Raw genomic sequence first — 22,751 nt, 5'->3', positions numbered from 1 at the left:
TCTCCCGTTGCGGAGCACAGGCTCTGGACGCGCAGGCTCAGCGGCCATGGCTCACGGGCCCAGCCGCTCCGTGGCATGTGGGATCTTCCCAGACCGGGGCACGAACCCGTGTCCCCTGCATCGGCAGGCGGACTCTCAACCACTGTGCCACCAGGGAAGCCCTGGATATTCCATTTTAACTTGAGTTTTTGTATTCTATTTTAGTGCAATTGTAGTAGTAAATAAAATTGTCAATACCTCTAAATCCTATATTAATAAAAATTTTAAAGTATAAAATAACTAAAAGTGAATCCATAAATATTAAATGATGATGGCCTTTTCCATTAATAGTTAATAACTTCTGCACAGAAGTTTTAAAATTGTTTTTTCAAATCTTAATTCAAGAACTGAGTAAACAATCAACAGGTAACATTTTCTTAATTCAAACAAATTATATTATCTTTTGTATTAAAGAAACAAGTATTAAGCTTGGAGTTGATTAAAACTTGCAGGAACTTAAACTAATGATCTTATTCTGCCTAGTTTTGCCTGGCCAGAGTGCTTCCTGGCATAGAAATAAATGGCAAATCTGTTGTGTTCAATCCTTTTCTTTCCCCTTGTAGGAGTTACTCAGAGATTGTGAGATTGTTTTCTTAATACTTCCAAAAACTGAGCCCTAGTATTGTCTATTTCTTAGATCTATCTTTTCTTCTAAGTGTTGTACAGTCCAATTTTATGTATTTCTGCTTAATGATAGTTAACATCTATCACATTTGACACTTTTTTTAAAAGCAACGGAAAAATTGGCAATGCAAGTCAACCTAGAAACCACTTTTACTATTTTACTGTAAAGTGTTTAAAATTAATACCTGAAATCCTACATTCATTTAAATAAGCCACAACTTTGGCTCCAAGCTTTCTAGCTGTAAGTACAACACTGGTTATATGACTTATTGGGTATATAATAATATACCCATATAACAATATACAAACAAACCAGCTTCAAAAAGGTTCAGTTATTTCTGGTGTTGAGATAATAAAAATGTCTACCCTGATTCCTGATAAGGAGAGGATTATATGGAAAAGGAAAGGCACTGGACTAAACTTGGAAGGGACAACAGTCTCTATGAGGGCATCTAAGGAAATGAAGATGATATCAAAGTATGTGCACATAGTGGACAAAAGAAATACTTATTCTATTGATTAATCAATTAAAGTGTATCATCATATCAGCCCATCTCTAAAAAGCTTAAAATTAAATTTCTATAAAGCTTAAATATTAAAATACTTTAAGATCTTTGGGAAAGTTCACATAAATTTGTATTCATTTTATTAATGGAATTTCCAGGATATTTTGAAAAACCCCCTTTGAAAAGTGAAATATCACACACTTTCACAAAGCAGAAACTTTACTACTACTGTATTTTTACAAAATACACACACACACACACACACACACACACAGGCATATGTATTTCTCTTATTGCACACCATCAATAGAACTTTTCTTAATGACAAGGGTAGACTGTTAACCGAAAAACTTACTAAAAGAAAAATGTTTTGCTACTAGCAGTTTTGCTACTAGCTCCCTCAGCCCACCAGTTTATCTCTTCTGAAGCTTCTATTACTTAGAGATGGACTACAAGCTTTCTGCTAACTTCATCATGATAGGTTTGTCTCCACTGAACAATTCAGTCCCAGAAGAACCTTTCTCCTCTGTATTTTTTTCAATCTTCTGAACCTCATTCCTTTCTCTATTTTATCTTCAAATGCTTTCATCCTGTCTTAATGCATAATTCTTGACTTAACACTCTGGTCTTAATCATTACCCTGAGCTGCTTGCTTGTTCAAGTCATCTTCCTACCAACATTTTAGTATATTTAATATTAAAAAATTTAATGGATTGAATGCATGAATCTACTATATATGAAGAATATTAAGGTCCTCTGAAATGATCCCCTCTTCTCCCTTAGAGTGTGTGTGCCTGAATTTTACTGAGGACATAAATTATTATTTAATATTACCATTTGAAGCACTCTGTAATAGCTAAAGTAATAACTTGGCTTACTCTAGTAGAAAAAGCCACCTTATTATTTTCTAAGTAAGGTAAATAATGTCTATAGTTTCTAAATTAACAGTGTTGGCTACCCCAGTTTTATATTCACCAGAAGCCAAGCAGAGCCCATACTCATGATTATATGCTTTGCTATACCTAAGATTTTCTTCATCTTACTGTATTCCCAATTCTATCCTAGTTAATAAATTCTTACAGTATTGGAAGAAAGTAACAAGTAAGGGTATACCTAGGGTTTTTTTCCCTTCCAAATATGAAAACTTGTTTTTTGGGGAAAGAAAACACATGAAGCCTAGATAACAAAAAACTGGACAAGAAATTTATGTTCAAATATTTGACTAACCAATGCAAGGAAGAGAAATAAAGTTTAGAAAAAGGAAAAAAGTCTAAGAAATCTGCAAGCCAAATAAAATGTCAGGTATAATATTTTTATAGCACCAAGATTTTTAAGGCATTCTTTGCTTAAAACTCACCAATTTTTAAAAGATGTCATCATATATAAGATTTTATTGAGGATAACCCAAAATGAGGAGACTAATCAAATGCAAGCTTATACACTTACATGGCTGAAAAAAAAAAGTTTTAAATATTTCATTTGTTCCCAAATAACTATATATCCCATATATATTTTGCCTTGTTGTTAGAAATCCTGATATAACAATAGTGACAAGATAGCAACAAAATATCTTCCATATTTTAATGACCCTAATTATACATTCTTTGTATCAAATAAAAAAATTATACCTAAGATATCATGGAATTGTCATCATTTTTCTGCATAAACTATGAAGAACAAATCTTTCTTATTTTTATTAGGTATTTCTCCTAGTTAACAATCTAGCCTCATCTTTACAAACTACTGTTTTTATTTATATGGATGTAAGCCAATATTTCTCCTTTGCACGAAACAATTTTTTCCTATATTTTTCTAGGATTAATTGCGTCCTACACTAAATTAAAGCATATATCAGCAGTATGAGTTGGTTTAGTTATTAATTAAGTTCTTTACGGGTATATTATGAATGCTTCTTCCCAAAAGCCTATGGCAGTGATGGGGGTGGAAATTATATTGAACACTACTCCCATAGTAAACATTTGCAGGTGTTTTAAGTATGTATATATAATTTGAGTCTCACAATAACCCTGAGAGGAAGGTATCATAATTAGGTTATATACTTCATATACCCTACTACACTACACCATACTTGATCTGAGTCAGCTTTGGTGAAAAGTTAACATCAGAGGACCTGAGTGTCAAAATCCCTCTGTGACTCTTAGTCTGCTTGGACTGCTAGAACACAATACCATAGACTGGGTGGATTAAACAACAGACATTTATTTTCTCACAGTTCTTGAGGCTGGAAGTCTTAGATGAGGGTGCCAGCATGGTCATGTTCTGGGGAGGGCCCTCTTTCTGGCTTGCACACAGCCACCTTCTTGCTGCTTCTTCACATGACAGAGAGCAAGCAAGCTCTGATCTCTTCTTCTGCTTATAAAGGCACTAATCCCATCACAGGGCCCCACCCTCATGACCTCATCTGAACCTAATTACTTCCCAAATACACCTCCAAATACCATCACACTGGGAATTATAGCTCAACATATGAATTGGGGTGGTGGGGTGACATTCAGTCCATACCACAGGTGTTATGAAGTCCCTTGTCCTTTCTGGCCCTCAATTTCTAATCTGTAAATTGATATGGTTGAACTAGACATTCTCAGTTAATATTCTTTATCACTATTGCTAGATAGGCAAGAGACAAGTCCAGATGATTTGTGAAACCTGCAGTCCAGTGACAGGGACACGAATTTAGAAAGCTTGAATTTAGGGGAAAAAAATTTAGAAAACAAATGTTTTTAGAAGATAGAACAATGTGAAAATTTTGAGCAACCTGCCAGTCACAAAAAAGTAATGACTTAAAGAAAAAAAGAACCTATTAATCAGTAATTCATTGAACACCATATATATATATACCCAGTAATATATGGGCACCAAGAGGAAATAAATATACACTTAAAACTCAAACTTCTGGGGCTTCCCTGGTGGCGCAGTGGTTGAGAATCTGCCTGCCAATGCAGGGGACACGGGTTCGAGCCCTGGTCTGGGAAGATCCCACATGCCGCGGAGCAACTGGGCCCGTGAGCCACAATTACTGAACCTGCGCGTCTGGAGCCTGTGCTCTGCAACGGGAGAGGCCGCGATAGTGAGAGGCCCGTGCACCGCAATGAAGAGTGGCCCCCGCTTGCCACAGCTAGAGAAAGACCTCACACAGAAACGAAGACCCAACACAGCCATAAATAAATAATTAATTAATTAATTAAAAAAAAAAACCTCAAACTTCTTTTTGTGTATAAGGAAGTAGGGAACATGCTGTTTGTTACATGACATAGAGTCCTTTCCATGAGTAACCCTAAGAGAATTTCATGCTGCACTGAGTATTGGAAGAGTTGTTTGCCTCCCCAGAAGCAGGTTTTTCTTTTCTTTTTTTCTCCAAATACATGGTTCACCCAGAGACAATAATTTTATAATATTAATTATAAAATTAATAATATTCTATGGATAAGTATTTATACTGGCATCATACTTGGATTCTTTTTATTATATTACCATTTTTGTAAATGGGCACACAATCCCTACCCTCAATCTCAATGGGAATACAAAACAATTATTCTTAAAACAAAGAATATTTGTACTATTATACAGAAGGCATTCAGAAAAAAGGTCTGATAAGGACAGGAGTGGGTCTTAAATGCTTCACAAAGCTGTCAGGGAGCACAGAGAATGGAGTGTGTGCAAGGACAGCGAGGACACTAGTGTAAATGGAGTGGAAGGCCTGGACTAGGGAGAGTGGAAAATTAAGTTTTATAAGTAGTGGAGCTAAGATTTTAATAGAATGTAAATGTCAAGCAAGGAAATTTTTACTTGAGACAAAAGGAGCAATAATCTTTCAGAGTGCAAAGGTTGCCAAAGGATAGCTTGTAACCTATTTCTAATACAACCTCATGAAAATACTTGCACATGCACTTTTGTTATTAAAAATGGCATGGTGAATGTGGCCAAAATGAAAAGGGCTTTTTATTCATGTTATTTAGTACCCAAGTATAATTTCACCACAAGCAGGGACAGACTACAGAACTTTTTGTCAGTTCATTTATTCTATTATCAAAGGACTTGATCCAATACTGAGCAAGAAGCTACATGTGGTATGTACAGAAATGATACCTTTCCATTAAAGGAAAAAAGGCTTCATTGGGTTACCATGGAAACAGCCTACCAGCCTATGTCCATTCCAACTTCTAGTAAAGAATCTTAGTCTTCTAATGAAAACCTACCAGATAGATATACTTCTACTCCATCTCTCTAGTTGCTAACTTTCTAAACAGATTTTGCAGTGTTCTTTTTATTTAAAGGAAGTAAAATGTGCTTATTTGGCTGGGATATGCAGAAATTGTTTGTTTTAAGAGGCACTTTCCCTCACCCCCCACCCCAAGAAAACAGCAGCTAGCAAATTCAGAGGTGCACTCTATGGTCCCTGTAACACCAAAGAATGATCAAAGTGGTCTCCCTAGGTCACGGTGGCCAGTGTTCAATCCACATCTTACACACTGATGAGACCAAGTGCTATTTCTAGGTGGTGGAAATCATTACGTTACAATGTGCTCACTAAAGAGAACTTTTCTTCCTTCAGTGGCCCAAACAAGTGGCCCATGAGCTAGATTTATTTTTTACTATGAGAATCTTAATGTGGTTACATATGAATCTGATATAAAGACATGGCCCCAAGTTTTAGACTGAAGTTTTTAGGACATGTTAATATTGATCTCTGAGATCTCCTATACAGAAGAATTCCAAATAATTTATGTAGACAGGTCCCCCTCCAGAAGATGGAATTTATCTCTCCTCCCGCTTGTATGTGGGCTGTGCTTACTGACTTGCTTTCTAAGAGTAGAATATGGAAGGGTGTGGTGGTGACTTTGCAGTGGAGAAACATGGCAAATGCTGCCCTGGGTGAGTGATCAAGGCTCTACACTGTGAGTCATGTTAATACCATGTACCCTTGATAAAATGTGAGGAGAATGGCACTTCACTTTTGTGATCTTCCCCCCAAAAATCTATAACCCCAATCTAACCATGAGGTGAACATCAGACAAACCCAAACTGAGGTACACTCCACAAAATACCTAACTAGTGCTCCTCAAAACTGTCAGTCATCAAAAAGAGTAAAGTCTGAGCATCTATCAGAGTTGGCTAAGGAGATATGACGACTACATGTAATGTGGTATCCTGGATGGGATCCTGGAAAAATGAACATAGGACCATATGGGAAATTTAAGGAAAAACCTGTGAAATCTGAATAAAGTTTGGAGTTTTTTAAATATCCCAGAAACAAAATGTTAACTGTGTGAAAAGAGCATGGGATTTGGGGCCTGACAGACCACAGATCAAAGACAGGTTTTTCCCACTTGCAAACTGAGTGACCTGGAATTTATCTAACCATTTTGAATGTCACATTCCTTATTTGAAAAAAAAGAAATTATAATACTAACCCTGAAACGTTACTGAAGAAATTTATGATATATGCTATATCATATTTAATATACTAATATTTAAAATGACTGCTATCTTGCCAAACACATGGCAGATTATCCCCAAATGTTGGCTTTCTCTCCTTCCACCTGCTTCCAGCCCAACATCCAAAAGGCCAGAATCTCTGTCCCTCTGCCTGCTGGTTTTCTCTGCCAGAGGCTGCTTTGCCCACCTTGTCACACCTGGGGAATTAATCAACTCTACTCCCTGGAAGCACGCCTCAAGCAAAAGCTGAGGGCAAGTGGTATAATTATCCCAGGTCCTTCACCCTTCCAGGGAACTGAATCTGAGGCTTGTTCCACCTGGTTGCCAGTTTCCCAACAGGATAAGGCTCCAGTTATCTACAGTGTAACTAATTTGTAATATACCCTTTATTGGCTGCTTTGCCTTCCCTGCACTCCTACTGGTCTTTCTTGGGATCATCTACATAATAAAAACTACTTGCACTTGAATCCTTGTTCAATGTCAGCTTCTGGAGGAAGCCAAACTAAATTGATCTTAGTTGGCAGCAATGATGAATGACATAAGTAGGATTTCTTTACGCTTGAAACCATCTAGAAAAGTTCAGTATTATTTGATTCAGTGCCAACGTTGTGCTAATAATATGGAGGTGAATTTTTAAAATTATGTCTAATTTAAACTAAAGGGTAGTTTACCTTTACAGATAAGATGCAGTTACAACAGATACACAGTAAGTTTCTTTGTGCTATCTTAAGGACATTATAATTTGCCTTGAGACTTTTTAATATATTTAATATAATTTTTCTCTAATTATATGCCACATACCAGTTTTAGGAAGTGTCTAATAATACAATGTATGTGGAAAAGTTTTGAAATAATATAAAATACCAGTAAAAATACATTCAGAAATGATATCACAAAGTCTTCTATCATTAATCTGTGGCTAATAAAACAAACACTAAAATGAATGTGTAGTCTATATATATGTATATATATGTCATGTGAATAATATATATTATTACTGCTATGTTTATTTTACATTCACAGGCATAAATGAGTAAGAACCTCAAAGACCAGATATCTTGCTGCTCCATGGTTCCAACTAGTGATATAGTCATAAAGGGAAAGTATGTATAAAATTGCCCATGACTGAAGGAGAATATCCCATCCAGGAATTTACTTTACTTCCCTTGCAATTTATATGTGTGAAGGCCAGTTCTTCAGATAAAAAATATTTAAGGAATAATTCAGTGGGGGAAAACATAGGAAAGAATATCATCAAGAGAAAGCTAATTTGTTACAGAAAATCAATACAATGAGAACATCAAGAACAGAGTTCAAGCAGGTTGGAATAGTGGAGGAAACTCTTACAGAAATGTTGGCATTTGCTTGGATGTCTGCTATCAAAGTTTCATGAATGGCCTATATGGTTTAGATAAAGCCTGAAAACATTTAACATTCTCAAAAGTATCACGGAATAAATAGATGGATGAATCACTGAATGAATAGATAAATGATAGAGACATAGCATGGGAGAAGGTGTTCTACATGGTGAGAATAATTTAGTTTTTGCATGCATCTCCTTTAACCTGATGGTCACTGTATTAATTTCCTATTGTTGTATAACAAATTACTACCAATTAAGTGGCTTAAAACAACACAAAATTATTAACTCACTGTGCTATAGGTCAGAAATTCAGGCACAACGCGGCTGTGTTCTCTGCTCAGGGTCTCACAGGACTGAAATGAAGGTGTTGGTCAGAGCTGTGATCTTAATGGAGGCCCAGGATTCCTGGTTATTGGCAGATTTCAGTTCCTTGAAGTTGGAGGACTGAGGGCCCATCTTTCTCAGTCTGCAAAGACACAGTCTTATGTAACATAATGTAATCATGAAGTAACTTTCCTGTCATGGTCACACTCTCACCAACATTCAAGGGCAGGGTGTTAAACAGGGCATGTACACCAGGGGACAAGAATCTTGGGGCCATCTGAGAATTCTACCACAGTCACATCAAAAACAATATCTACCATTCAAGTATTATATCTTGAGGTATCTTTTGGAAGGAATTCCTACTAGGCTTATATGTGCAATTTATATTCTTCAATATTACAATAGTAGAATATGAGTAAATATTTGGAAAATATTTGAGTATAGATTCCTGAATTGCAGACTTCCTTTAAAACCCTTCAAGGCAGAGTAAGTTATTAAACATACATAAACTTTAACACCAGTAGTGTTTAAAATGGGAGGATTTGGGCTTCCCTGGTGGCGCAGTGGTTGAGAGTCTGCCTGCCGATGCAGGGGACACGGGTTCGTGCGCCGGTCCGGGAAGATCTCACATGCCGTGGAGCGGCTGGGCCCGTGAGCCATGGCTGCTGAGCCTACACGTCCGGAGCCTGTGCTCCGCAACGGGAGAGGCCACAACAGTGAGAGGCCTGCGTAACACAGAAAAAAAAAAAAAAAAGGAGGATTTAACAATGAAGTAGAAAGAAAATAGAAACAACAGTCACATTTTATTATATTAGTGCATCCTGCTTATTTTATTACCTTATTCTCTTGCTCTGTTTTCCATAAAGTGTACTAAAGAACTCCAAAGAGAAATTGCTTTCATTGAAATTCAGCAAGTAATTACTGGACACATACTCTTCTCCTAGAATTGTTTCCAAAGGTATTCAAAATATATCTCTAGCATTATTACTGGGGCAAAGAGGTTTAAAAAATAAAACAAAAAGATGAAACAAACTGTAATCAAATGTAGATTATATGCCTGGATTTTGCACAGATAATTACTGATACTGAGATGTCACTTGGGCTAAGTACTGTGTTTAGAGTTTAGAAGAATTACCTCATTCAACCTCTGAAATAGCCCAGGAAACAGGAGGCATCTTTATCCCTTTTCCCAGATAAGGAAGGTAAGATTTGGTCAACGTCTCACAGTAATTCTTTCTGAAGAGTGTGGAGGAAGGTCTCAAACCCAGGTCGTGTCATTTTCCAAAGCCCATTGTGTTAGCGCTGTTCTGCTCCAAAGATATGCACAGATGATATCATACCTACAATAAAGTGCAGATAAGCTATCAGGGTAAGAGTAGTTACAAAAACGCTACATGAAGAAAGTGACGAATGTACTAAGACTTTAAGGAGGTGATCTTTTCCTGGGCAAAGTGAAATGGATAGTCCGAATGATATGATCAGCACATACCAGGTCAGGGATGGAAGACTGAGGTGACTTGCTGAGTACAAACAGGGAACTACCAGAGTGTTACATAGTTATATTGAAGTGAAAGGGGAAAGAGTTAAGCCTTCATAGGTGATACTGAGGACAGACTGGGAATACTGAACTTGAGATACACACTCACATCCTGTTTTTAACAAGTCTTTTAGAGCATTAAAACTGTAAAAGACCATAGATACCATGTATGCATGTAAGATAAGAGTACACAGCTAGAAGCTACCTACATCTCCTTACCCTCTTCTATATAAACCACTGGGCTAACAGGCTATAAACAGAATCTGAAATCAATTAAGACAAAAATCTTTTGTCTGAGAGCAAAAGTCTCTTTGTTTGGCATCTCCATTGATGAATTCAATTCCATCTATGCATTCTCCATGCTAATATCAGGATGGTGTGACATATAGTAAGAGAGAACGTGTTAAAAAATAAATCACTGCTAAATGTTGAATTTTTATTGCTAAACAATTTTCTTTGTTATTTCAATACAAATGTTCCTGGGCTATTTTTACAGAATGAGGGAAAAACTATTATGATGTTTATTTTCTTATAATTTGTCCTTCTGGATGGTTGTTAACAGATTTCTCAAACTGACTGTATTTCAAATACCTAAAGGGATTCCCAGAGGGCCCAAAGCTCCAAAATGGGTATGTAAAGGGCAGTATGGTCAAGTGAAGGAACAGTGACAATGAGCCTGGGGTCCAGAGAGACCTCTTTCGCTAAGACGCTCTGGCAAATTGGGTGAACCCTGTAGCTTTACTGACCTCAGTTTCTTCATCTAGAAAGTGAAGCAGCTGGCATAGAGTAACATAGTCTCTTCAAACTGTGAACCTTTAGAGTAAATATTGTCCTGAGGAACTCAACAGGAAAAGTATTTTATAAATTCTGAACTAAATCTAGGGAAATCACAACCTGTATAATTAACAAAGCTGAATCAAATACACATGTGAGCCTTTTAAATACACACATATTTTTTGGCAAAATATTTCTTTATCTAAGGATAAAAGAAGGAAGGAAACCTTATGTTGAGACAGAGCCAGCAGAGGGCGTTTAGTCCCCAAGCCTCTTGCTGAAGGAGGCGTGGTCCAGGTCCCAGTAACAGAACAGTGTCCTTGGTTTGCAACTTGGGCTGCTCTACAAGGTTTTGTGAATGTCTGCTATGCTCTCGCAATTATTCAAAGGGGTAAAGATATAAGAGTATTTTTAAAGAAACAGGTATACATTAGGATTTTAAGCAAGATACAATTTTTAAAAGAACGTATTGACACATTCTTTCATTGTGCGAAGTAAAGTACTAATTTACTGCAGAATATTTTAGATAATTCTCACACAGTCTTTAAAAAATGTTTAAATGTTGTTTCAATTTTAGATATTTGAAGAATCATAAAATACCTTTGGACACACTTCCCAAAAAGAAAAATCCAGAACAAACTGTATGCATGTGTGATATAATGAAAAAGTTTACCTTCTCTGAAAAAATATTAAGATTAAAAGGAACTGAGACTGAGCTTGGCTATCATCTTTCATATGTTGGGAGTTATTCCTAAACTCATTTGATTGCATCAGTTCAGAGACAGAAATCAATCTAACCTCAATAAAGTATACATAAAAGCAAGTAAATCATCTAGTCATAGTAAAGAACCACTTTACAAAGATATATTTAAATGGAAAAATGATTATGAAAATGATTGCTCTGACGCTTTTGGAAAGTATAACTGGATGGTACAATTTTAGGCCCAGATATTGAGATACAATAGATTTGAAAAATTTGCAGTGACATTTGGAAAACTAATCCCATTACTTTTAAAGGCTTCAACCAGCATTAGGAATAAAAGGAAGTGTATTCGTTTCCTCAAACTGCTATAACAAACCATCACAAACTGGATGGCTTAAAACAAAAGAAATTTATTGACTCACAATTCTCGAGGCTGGATGTCTGAAATCAAGGTGCCAGAAAGGGCATATTCTTTCTGAAACCTGTAAGGGAGAATCATTCTTTGCTGCTTCTAACTTCTGGTGTTTGCCAGCAATCGCCATGACTTGTAGATGCATCAGTTAATTTTTTTTCAATTGCAAAGTCCAAAGAAAGATAATTTCATATATAGGGTCAGAGAGTATTCTATAGATATCTTTCTTAAATGTGATGTAAATTACATATCTATTAATTGACCCAAAAGTGAATCAAAATTAGAAATTGAGGAACAAAGAATGCTTTGTGGACTTCTCTCTAGAACTTTCAATAGTTAAAGTTTCCAAACTATCATTAGAGACCTGAGGAGAATTGATGCTCAGGCCATGATTATACTCATTATGCAAAATTAATGGTGAATATGGATGCTTTGGTGTCTCCGTTTACATTGCCATCTGTATACAACTAAAATAAAGCAATTTCAAAGTGGAAAATTATCCTTCACATTGAAATAATCCTATAATGGGCAAAAGAAATTTCTCTAGAAACTACCCTCTCTCACATCAAGGTGTACTACCAGATTCATTTATTTAATTAAATATGCTTGTAATTGTATTAAAAAAAATACTAGCCACGTTTGGGAAGGATACAAATACTTATCTTAGATGGGTGTTTCCTTCATTCTTCTTTTGGTTACTCTTTTTCCATGAAAAGTAACATGATTCTTCAAAGATAAGAAAATCTTTTCTGAATTCAATACATGAAATCTATAATATATTTTATATTGTTTAAATAAATGAACTTTATACACTTCCCAAGTTTTTATATTGTTAAGTAAAATGTATAACCTTTGTGTAAATTTTCCTTTTAAGATGTTGGCTTAAGAGGGTACTTGGGTTCCATCACTGACTTTGCATCTCCCTCTTACCACTACTTGTGATCTTCCTAGTCTTCCTAGAAGCCCTGAGTACCAGTGCTACAGAGGCAACCATTTCAAGACTAACTTAGTCAGCTTACAGGCTAGGACTCAGAGTTTATAAGTGATCTGTAGAGCTGACTTCCTCAGATTTCATCAGGTTGCTTTGGGAAATGAAAAGACCTTGAAATGACCTTCCTCATCATACTCCCTCTTGACATTGCAAAGAAAAAATAAATACCCACAGAATACTGAAGCATGCTTATCATAACAGAAGAAAACAACTTTTATAATTATGTACTTAATAACCCTTACAAAACTTTAATAATCAATGTTATAAATAAATTATTCACACTAGGAACAAAATAATAGAGATTATTAAAGCATCAGTTTGAATTAGCTAACAATGAGTCTGCTATCTACCTTGACATTTCTTGGATATTTTGAGAAGAATTATAGTCAAGCCCAGCCAAAACCACATGAGAAAGGTAAACATAGAGCCTGCCTTTAAGGAGATCTCTAAAGATAATTCTACAACCTTCAGAAACCCACTGACAATATTTAATAAAGTTTATGTGATGTACTTATGTTATAGAAAGGAAACTGATGAAAAACATCATTGTCTCTAGACTTAGGGAATTGGTCATATGGTGGTGGCAACAAGGACTGCCCTTTACGGAGCTCCATAAAGTTTACAAACTTTATTTTATTGAACCTGTTGTGTAAGTTTTATAAGGCAAATATAAGTCAGAAAATACAATGTCACCAAATACTAAGAATTTAATAATTTAGTTAACATCCTCTAACACCATACAGAAAAATAAACTCAAAATGGATTAAAAACCTAAATGTGAAACTGGATACTATAAAACTCCTAGAGGAAACATAGGCAGAACACATAAATCGCAGCAATACCTTTTAGGATCCATCTCCTAATCAAAATAAAAACAAAAATAAACAAATGGGATGTAATTAAACTTAAAAGCTTTTGTACAGCAAAGGAAGTCATAAACAGACAACCTACAGAATGGGAGAAAATATTTGCATACGATGCGACCTACAAGAGATCAATCTCTAAAGTATACAAACAGCTCAATATCAAAAAAAGAAACAACCCAATCAAAAAATAGGCCCATCTAAACAGACATTTCTCCAAAGACGACATACAGATGGCCAAAAGGCACATGAAAAGATGTACAACATCGCCAATTATCAGACATGCAAATCAAAACTACAATGAGGTATCACCTCACGCCAGTCAGAATGACCATCACCAAAAACTCTACAAACAATAAATGCTAGAGAGTGTGTGGAGAATAAGGAACCATCCTACACTGTTGGTGAGAATGTAAATTGGTATAGCCACTATGGAAAACAGTATGAAGTTCCTTAAAAAGCTAAAAATAGAACTTCCATATGACCCGCAATCCCACTCCTAGGCATATATCCAGAGAAAACTATAACTCGAAAAGATACATTCACCCTAATCTTCACTGCAGCACTATTTACAATAGCCAAGGTATGGAAGCATCCTAAATGTCCATTGACAGAGGAATAAAGAAGATGTGGTATATAAATACAGTGGAATTTTATTCAGCCATAAAAAGAATGAAATAATGCCTTTGCAGCAACATGGATGGACCTAGAGATTAACATACTAAGTGAAATAAGTCAAAGAAAGACAAATATCATATGATATTGCTTATATGTGGAATCTAAAAAATGATACAAAAGAACTTACTTACAAAACAGTAACAGACTCACAGACATAGAAAACAAACTTGTAGTTACCAAAGGGGAAAGGGGTAGGGATGCAAAGGTGTAAATCAGGAGTTTGGGATTAACATATACACACTACTATGTATGAAACAGATAACCAACACAGACCTACTGTATAGCCCAGGGAATAATACTCAATATTTTGGAATAACCTATAAGGGGAAAGAATCTGAAAAAGAATACATACACATCACTTTGCTCTACATCTGAAACTAAACATTGTAAATCAACTGTTACTTCAATTTAAAAAAGGAAAAAAAAGTTAGAATTACAAAAATAATAATAATTTAGTTTGTTAAACTGAGTCTTCACAAAAAGCACATGACACTGTACATATTTTGTAGTTGAAGAAAAGGACGCAGAGAGATGAACTAGCTTTCTCAAGATCACACAGCAGAGATCATTTGAAAACACAAGTTTATCTGATATGAAAGCTTCCACAGATAAATCTGCTATACTGCAACTTTTTTTTTAAAGAATATATTATTTTATTGGCTGACTCTTATATTTTCAGGTATTTTCTTATACTGCTGACAAAGAAATCAGAACCGATGACTTGTGCTTGGACGTGTCTAGACTCAACGGACCTGTAATCATGTTAAAATGCCACCACATGAGAGGAAATCAGTTATGGGAGTATGATGCTGAGGTATAGTATTTTCTTAATTTATTTATTTAATGCTTAGACTCAGTTATGTATTTCAAATACATTTAAATCCTAAGCTATTTTTTCTCTGCATTGAAAGAATTGTATTTTCAAGCATGCATGCTCATAGCTGAAAACATTAGGATGGTATATCATATAAATAGGTTTTTGCCAAACTAGTCCATTAGTATAAAATATACATAAGGAAAATAAAGTCATTTTTATGTGCTTAAACTCTGTTATCACCATGTACATGCTCAACATAAATTAGGTAATGGGCAGACCATGCCTATCTGAGAGGTGTGTGTGTCCTGTACGAAAATGTGCATACAGGACAATATCACTAATATTCTCATATTTTCAAATTTTACATTTTACATGGTTGTAATCTGTGATATTTATGCTTCTCAACTTAAAGGAAAAAGAAAATAGCCACAAGAATTAGCATGAATTACTGTTCTTTACATTAGTAAATACTTTGCAGAATTCAATGAATTAATTAGATACATAATCAGCTAAGGAGTATCTTCACAATATAGCACATTTTTCTGATAGAAGAGAGGGATAGAAAACAATGAAATTACTGTTGGGAATTTATAGCCAGGCAGTGTGTAAAAACCAGATCGACCATCAGATGGAGCTAATAAAAAAAGAAATATTTTCCTCTGCATAAGGAAGGTGCATTGAAACAGCTGCATTTCTTTCAGTTCTCTTTGCTTAGCAAAATGAATTGGTCATCTTTCCCACATTTTCCACATCATTAAATGATCGGTGACTTATTCAAAGATAAGTAAACTTTGTTCTTACAAGATAAATAATACAATAGAGATAAAAGAATTTCAGATGCAAGCCTATAATACTCTGCAAGAGTAACATTTTAAAAACCAACCTTCAGAGTTGTTGGTATTACTGATAGTTTAACAAGATCTTTTTAAACACTTTTTGAATGTCAATTTAATTTGCAAGATATAGTTTCTTAAGTGGAATATCAAGAAAACACTGAATTCTAATGTGATCTGAAACTAGTTATGTAGGGTTAAAATTGGGCCCTAAAATTTATACAAGATTACCAAGCTCCTTAGACAACAAATATTTTTCTTCTGGGACATTATTAAAGACAAACACCCTGAACCCTTCCTATATTGCACCAGTGTGTTCTATTCAGACTCTTGCCTTCCTAATACGTTGTTCATCTTCTCTGTCTAACCACCAAGTTTTCTCTTCAACTGTTATCATCCATCACCATCCTTTAGGTTAAGCCTGGGGATGGATGCTGTTTCCTCCAATAATATGTGTGGGTAATCCTGGACCCTGAGCTCCCTACCTCTTCAATGAGGAAAAGTACAGATAAATGTACAAATAAAGGAGAAACAATGCAAGTTTTAAAATAAAAACTTTTGTTGTTGTTGCTGTTGTTGCTCTTTAGTTTTCACTAGGAAACAAGGACTTTACTGGGCTTGTGCTAAAAAAAACAAAGAAATCTAGTATATATTAAAAGGAAAGGGAAATGAGTATACATATTTTTTATAAGATGAAGCAGAATTTCAGAATACCACATCTAATCTTTAAACTTTTCTATAATTTTTAAGTGACAACAGCTTCTATAGTCATAATTCAAATTCCTGCATATTTGAAATAACTATTTTTGGTAATTCTGTATATTTGTTTATATTTTTATCAGCCAGTAGCAAGATTACTGAATATTAGGGGATTTTGAAAGAAAAGTGGAAAAAAATAGCTAGCTTCAGCTAAGATATAGTTTTTTGTAAATTTACTATTTTGGATAACTAGTAGTTATTCTGTTGCAGTATTTTAGAGCACTGTTATGTTCTGTGGCATGTAAACATTATTTCTAAAACACATACGATAAAGCTTATGTCATAAATGTTGAGAAATGTTTATTTTTAAATAAATAATCCAATCATCTTAATAATTATATAAGTTTAATTTACTCTCCTATATGTTTAGGTTTTCAGAATTGTGATGTTCAACTTGTCTAAATTTTAAATCATAATGTAGATTTTTTTGCCAAATTAAAAAATGTAGAATCATAATGTAGCGAAGACACACGAGAATAGATTATAGAAATAATGTACTGCCTTCCTGGAAATTTCAACTTTGAAAGAAAACACTGATTTTATTTGTGAAGAGGTCAGCAGAAAGACATGATTTTTTTAATGAAAGTGAAATACAATATCTATTTTTTATAATTACCTTTTCTTTAAGTTTTAGGTTTATGATCACTTTAAGTCTACAAAATAGTCTCAACAACTGCTACCCAAAGTGTAATTCTAGGACTAGTGCCATCACCTGGGAACTTGTTGGAAATCAGGAATCTGAGAGACCACCCTAGACACACTAAGTCAGAGTCTGTATTTTAGCAAAATCCCCAGGTCATTTATGTACATGGTAAGAGTTTAGGAAGGACAAGTCTAGACAGTGGCCAAACATCTGCTTATCTTTCTTAGTCTTTTTATATGCACTACTGAAAAATATTGCAAAGTTAGGAAAAAGCATAAATATGTTTTAGAAAATGACAAGGCTTCCAGGAGAGAGAGGAGGGAAATGGAGCATAAGGGTGAGAGGTGCTGAGATGAGAAAGGGGAGTAATTGCCAAGCAGCTCTAGTTTCATATTACAACCAGTGGAAAGTAGAAATAGCACTTGCTGTTTTTTTAATTCTTTATCTACGGCTATCAAGGGCAAATTAATTCTTCTTTGAGAAACCTCTGAGGTGGCGCACTTTCAAAGCAGAATAAGGAGTTCACAGAATTACAGAGCTGAAATTTACCTTTCAATTCTCTCCTTTTAGCCTTTATTAGGAGGAGGCTAAAGTACAAAGATTACACCACCCATGGCTGAGGCAGGATTTAGGTCCTAATGAAGTAACAAAGAAAGCTAGTTATCAATACAATTGTGAATCTCACAGTGTGAACAACTGAAACATTCCACACCTTATCTCACACAGTCCTTTCAATCTTAAAAAAGCAAGTCATAAATGGGAGAACTTCAAATATCCAGAGAAAAATTGAAACAGTATTGGTACAGAAAGAGGGACCCCTTCCAGGGCCCGAGAGTGGGCTCTCATCTAACACTTGGAAATGAATTGTCTGAGGAGACACACATGCTGACAAAGCAAGAGACTTTACTGAGAAGGGGCACCTGGGTGGAGAGCAGGAGGGTAAGGGAACCCAGGAGGACTGCTCTGCCATGTGGCTCACAGTCTCGGGTTTTACGGTGATAGGATTAGTTTCTGGGTTGTCTCTGGCCAATCATTCTGACTCAGGGTCCTTCCTGGTGGTAAGTGCATTGCTCAGCCAAGATGGATTACAGCAAGAAGGATTCTGGGAGGACATATGGACTGGTGTCTCCTGTCTCCTTTTGACCTTTCCTGAATTCTTCCGGTTGGTGGTAGCTTGTTAGTTCTATGTTCCTTACCAGGACCTCCTATTGTTAAGATAACTCACACAAGTGGTTACTATTGGGCCTGGCCAGGGTGGGTGGTTTCAGTCAGTGGTTCCCCTAATAACTCCCCCGGAGAGACTTCATACTCAAGATACTTCTTGGGAATTGGGGTAGAGGTCTCTTTCTTCTGTAACTACTTCCTGCTGAGAATAGGCATAGTCCTGCCTAGTAGAGTAGAAGTCTCTCTCCACCTGATCTAAATCAAGGTATTCTGTGCCCAAAACCAGCATTCACCCTCATGGTAACAATTTAGCCTGAAACTCTTGGAGCCTGTTGGAGATGAAACAGACAGGGGCCAAACAGGAGGTCTAACAGGATGGTCATCACCAGGCCCAGAAAAGGAAGGCAAAATCTGGGGTGAGAGCTGCAGGGTGTGTGACTTCCTTCTGATTGGTTGGTGGTGAGGTAACAGGGTGGTGGTTCCAGGAACCTTGTGCTCAGCCTGAAATTACCATCCTCTCTACCTGGGTGGGGCCCTTAGTTCCTGCAGAAAAACTCAAAGATGTTCTTATGCATACTCCTTAGGAGGAACCAGGACCCTGCCCCAAGGCTGTACCACCATTTGACGGCTCCTCCCCTGTTTTTGCATCCCCTCCCTTCCCTGATTAACAACTGTTTGAATCTGCCCTTTGGAGCTCAGGGAAGGTCTGGGAGGCTGAATGAAGTCTATATCCTATAAACAAGAAACAGGGGACACAGAAAGGATTTGTATTCCAGAGCCCCACAGAGTCCTATCAGTTTTAATTCAGGAAACGGGGTGATGACAGCTCTGGCCACTTCCTGCTAAAATGGGGCCTAGTCCTGCCTCAATTTGGAAAACAGACACTGAATTGGAAATATTTCTGAGTTCCAAGTCCTGGATCTGAGTCTTGTATGATTCAAATCTCAGTCCCTGGATCTGCCATTTTAGTGTAACAGACCAAATTAGAAGTAGTTGGAAGAGTGACAACTGGAATTTTAATAGGCAAAATAAATCTCATTTCTTTTCAGGAGAATAAGCCTGAAACCCAGTCTGGACCAGGCACTTTGGAGAGACTTGTAGCCATGTAGCCAGTTGTCTAGTTTTATCTAAGTAGGTTTTAACTTTTAATGTGGTGTTAACACATAGATAACAGGTGCTACTGGTCACCACACATGTCTCTTTTTGTTAATGTATGATCTAAAACAATTCCATTGTCTAAAATGTAATAGTTACAAGAGGAGACCTTTAAAAAGTAAGGTTGCAGCTACCAGCTGCCAGCAGACATTGTTTTGAGGATGGCTGGTAGCATCCAATTCTGACACAGCTCAGAAAACTCAAGTTCTTAGCAATACAAGGACTTGTCTGAAATCACACCCATAGTGTCACCTAGTTATTTCATTGGATATCTGAACCACAGCTACTCCATTTTGACTTTTAATTGTAATACTATCCTTAATAAAGCAGACGTCACCGTTAATGATGTTAGTATTTCTCTAGATATGGGAAGATATAAGAATTTGGGCTCATAAAATCTCCTGAAAGTATTTAACTATCTAAAGGCCTGTTCTGTCAGTTTTTCTCAGAGCACAGAGTGCCTCATTCCTGATCTCCACCCTGAATTCCTTTCAGGGGGTGTTGAAGGTCAGTGGCCACAGTGGCCATTGACTTAATCCTTGCAGAAGCAGATGGCAAGTGCCAGTTTCCAGTCAGCAGGGCCCCTTCATGGTCATAAATTTGGTAAATTCGACCATGGTTTGGGGGGGCATTTCATGACCATTTCGTCCCACTGTGCTGGGAATGCTCACTCCCAGGTCTGGTGAAGATTTCGCTGATAGGCCACTCAGTGTGCTATTACTGGACTAGGTCTTATTAACACTAGCCAAAAATCTCTGGGCCACCTGTCTTACTAGCCTCTTACAGTCCAGAAAAATATTCCCTCTTGTTGCTTCATCCCATATCTTGAGTTGCGCTATTATAATCATTGATCTCATATGGAACTACATATCATCATTTTATCAGAGGCTCAGTCACACATTTGGTAATACAAGAAACAAAAATGTTGTAAAACAGGCAATATAAAAAACAATATAGCTGGCAGATTAGTGAGGTCATAAGTAGGAATATAAGTCAAGAACTTCCATTAGGTGAAGCCCAGTATATCGCAGGTCATCTGACTTAGTCTGTTCTGTACCAATCCCTATCTTTAAGGGAAATTATATATTGGCATTGTCCATAAGGCACCCAGTGCAGTTTCCTAGTGTTACTAGACTGATTATCCTTAGTATGATTTATTTGTTCCCAACAGAGAGGAGCTTTTTACCTTAAATTACCATAGCCTGGTGTTATCTACTTAAATCTGCCCCATAATTGTGGGAGATTTTATTCCTTGGCTGAAACTTTGCTTGTTGCTCTGATTGAGCTTGAGTAATAGAAGAAAACTCGTATTTATGGCCAGGGTCAGAGCAGGCATTATTAACTGACCAGGTGAGGGGATTCCATCTAGTAATATCAATAGTAACCTGAACATAACTATAATTTTTTTTTGAAAGTAAATTTCCTCACAGCTAACCAATTAGAGCCCTGGAGTGGAGAAATCCACCAAGGTAACCCAGAAGTACTAGACACAGGTTAACTGGCCACAAGCCCAACAACTGGACTGATTTTTCAAACTAGCATAGGATCGTGCCTATGATAGAAAGGCAACTGATTCATATGCAAAGGTCCAAGAATCAAGAAAACATTATAAATGATCATACAAGTCAGGTCCAGGATCTTGGGCTATTTCTGATATTGTCTTTTTCTCATCCTGGGAGGAATGTAGTTTCTCCTATGTTTGAGCATTGTTCTAAGGTGAGTTTGAGGTCAGCAGTCCTCTCTATAGACCAGTCCGGTGCAGGGGCCCTTTGTAAGTGGAAATTAATCCAAGAGTCAATTCCCTTCAGTTTCACTGTGCATGAGCTAGTTAAGAGTACCTGATAAGGGCCCTTCCGTCCATGTTGGAGACAGTCCTTTCAATTATGCCTTTTCCAGCATGCATAATCCCCTGGTTGCTAGTTGTGGGGCATCTGATCTTCATCCAAAGATAGATTACTGAGATAAGCTTCAGAAACAAACTTAGAGTGTCCTTCAATTAAACTTTACATTAATATAACATAACAGCAAGGAACTATCTGGGAGGTGAGTCTTAGTAAATAACAGACTGCCATTAACAAAACTGGAATTTAATATTCACTGAAACATAATCTTTTTCTCTCTAAAATTACCCTCGTTTTTACCAAATATAACCAAATTAAGACTAGTCTGTTTGCAAAATAAGTTTGGTCTCAATAAACTTGGCCTGATGATTTATATAATTGTAATTGACCATATGGGTTTTCTGCTTGCTGAAACTTTTATAAGGAGTCTCAGACTGAACTTTTAAAAGTCCTCTCAGGGTCCTCTAGGGCTTGTCACAGATTTTGCCTAACAGATCTAGGTGAATGCCTTCCTTTTCAAGGTCCCCAAAATACCTTGAGATTTCTGTACCTGTTATTGAGGGAGCCTTCCTAATTTATCTGATAAAGCTGCTGGGAACCTAAGGGCTTTCACTCTTGAAGGAGCAGATAGAGAGAAAAGATAAATGTTTCAATTCTGCTTACAAAGGTATAATTTACCAAATTACTGTAAGTCATAATTAGTGTAAGGAGAAGGTTTTCCTTACACCTGGAAAACACAGATTTAAACCAGTAATTTTTCAGATAGAAACCATGAAAATTACAACCATATTCACCAGTTCACTCAGTCCTGTGTAACTAATCCTTTTTGTTAACAGCTTTACGAAGCCATCAGGTTTCCCATTAGAATTCTTCAATTTCTTACCCAGTTCAGCATTATGGTCTGAAAGTCAGAAACTTGTATTTATCCAAAAGTCCTTTCTATAAATCTTCTTGAAGAGGAAGCATTTTTGCAAAGGCATCAGAATGAAAACATATCTGTCTATAATGACAAGACTTCAGGAGGTACGTTTAAATCTGTTTACAATACAACTGACAAAGTAACTTGGTTACTGCTGTGACACACTTTCAGATAATAACTAGAATTATGACTGATAATATTTTACCAGGACATATCAGATTTTTAGGAATTCCATATAATCTCTATATCTATATCAGTAACATGTACCACACAATATAACCTAAGAAGATTAAGTTCCCATGTAATTTAACATACCAAATGAACCTAATTAGTTTACTTCTCTCTTTGG

General features: G+C 36.3%; 1 protein-coding gene and 1 long non-coding RNA gene across 4 annotated transcripts in view; one reads left to right on the top strand and one right to left on the bottom strand.

Moving 5' to 3' along the window:
• The window catches only part of LOC132521828 (uncharacterized), a 54,300-nt gene extending 45,866 nt beyond the window's left edge, over positions 1 to 8,434 (bottom strand). Inside the window, exon 1 of the long non-coding RNA XR_009540965.1 lies at positions 8,280 to 8,434. This is a non-coding gene — a long non-coding RNA (uncharacterized LOC132521828). The remainder of the gene's footprint in view (positions 1 to 8,279) is intronic.
• GALNT13 (polypeptide N-acetylgalactosaminyltransferase 13) overlaps positions 1 to 22,751 on the top strand; it is an 829,184-nt gene that overhangs the window by 793,955 nt on the left and 12,478 nt on the right. For all 3 annotated transcript variants that reach the window (XM_060151498.1, XM_060151496.1, XM_060151497.1), the window contains one exon: positions 14,951 to 15,085. In XM_060151498.1, the coding sequence (XP_060007481.1) occupies positions 14,951 to 15,085 (135 nt within the window). The remainder of the gene's footprint in view (positions 1 to 14,950; positions 15,086 to 22,751) is intronic.

This window comes from Lagenorhynchus albirostris, chromosome 6 (assembly GCF_949774975.1).
Source record: "Lagenorhynchus albirostris chromosome 6, mLagAlb1.1, whole genome shotgun sequence".
Taxonomy (NCBI): Eukaryota; Metazoa; Chordata; class Mammalia; order Artiodactyla; family Delphinidae; genus Lagenorhynchus; species Lagenorhynchus albirostris.
The sequence above is the reverse complement of the archived record's forward strand: the minus strand, read 5'-3'. Positions and strand labels throughout refer to the sequence as shown.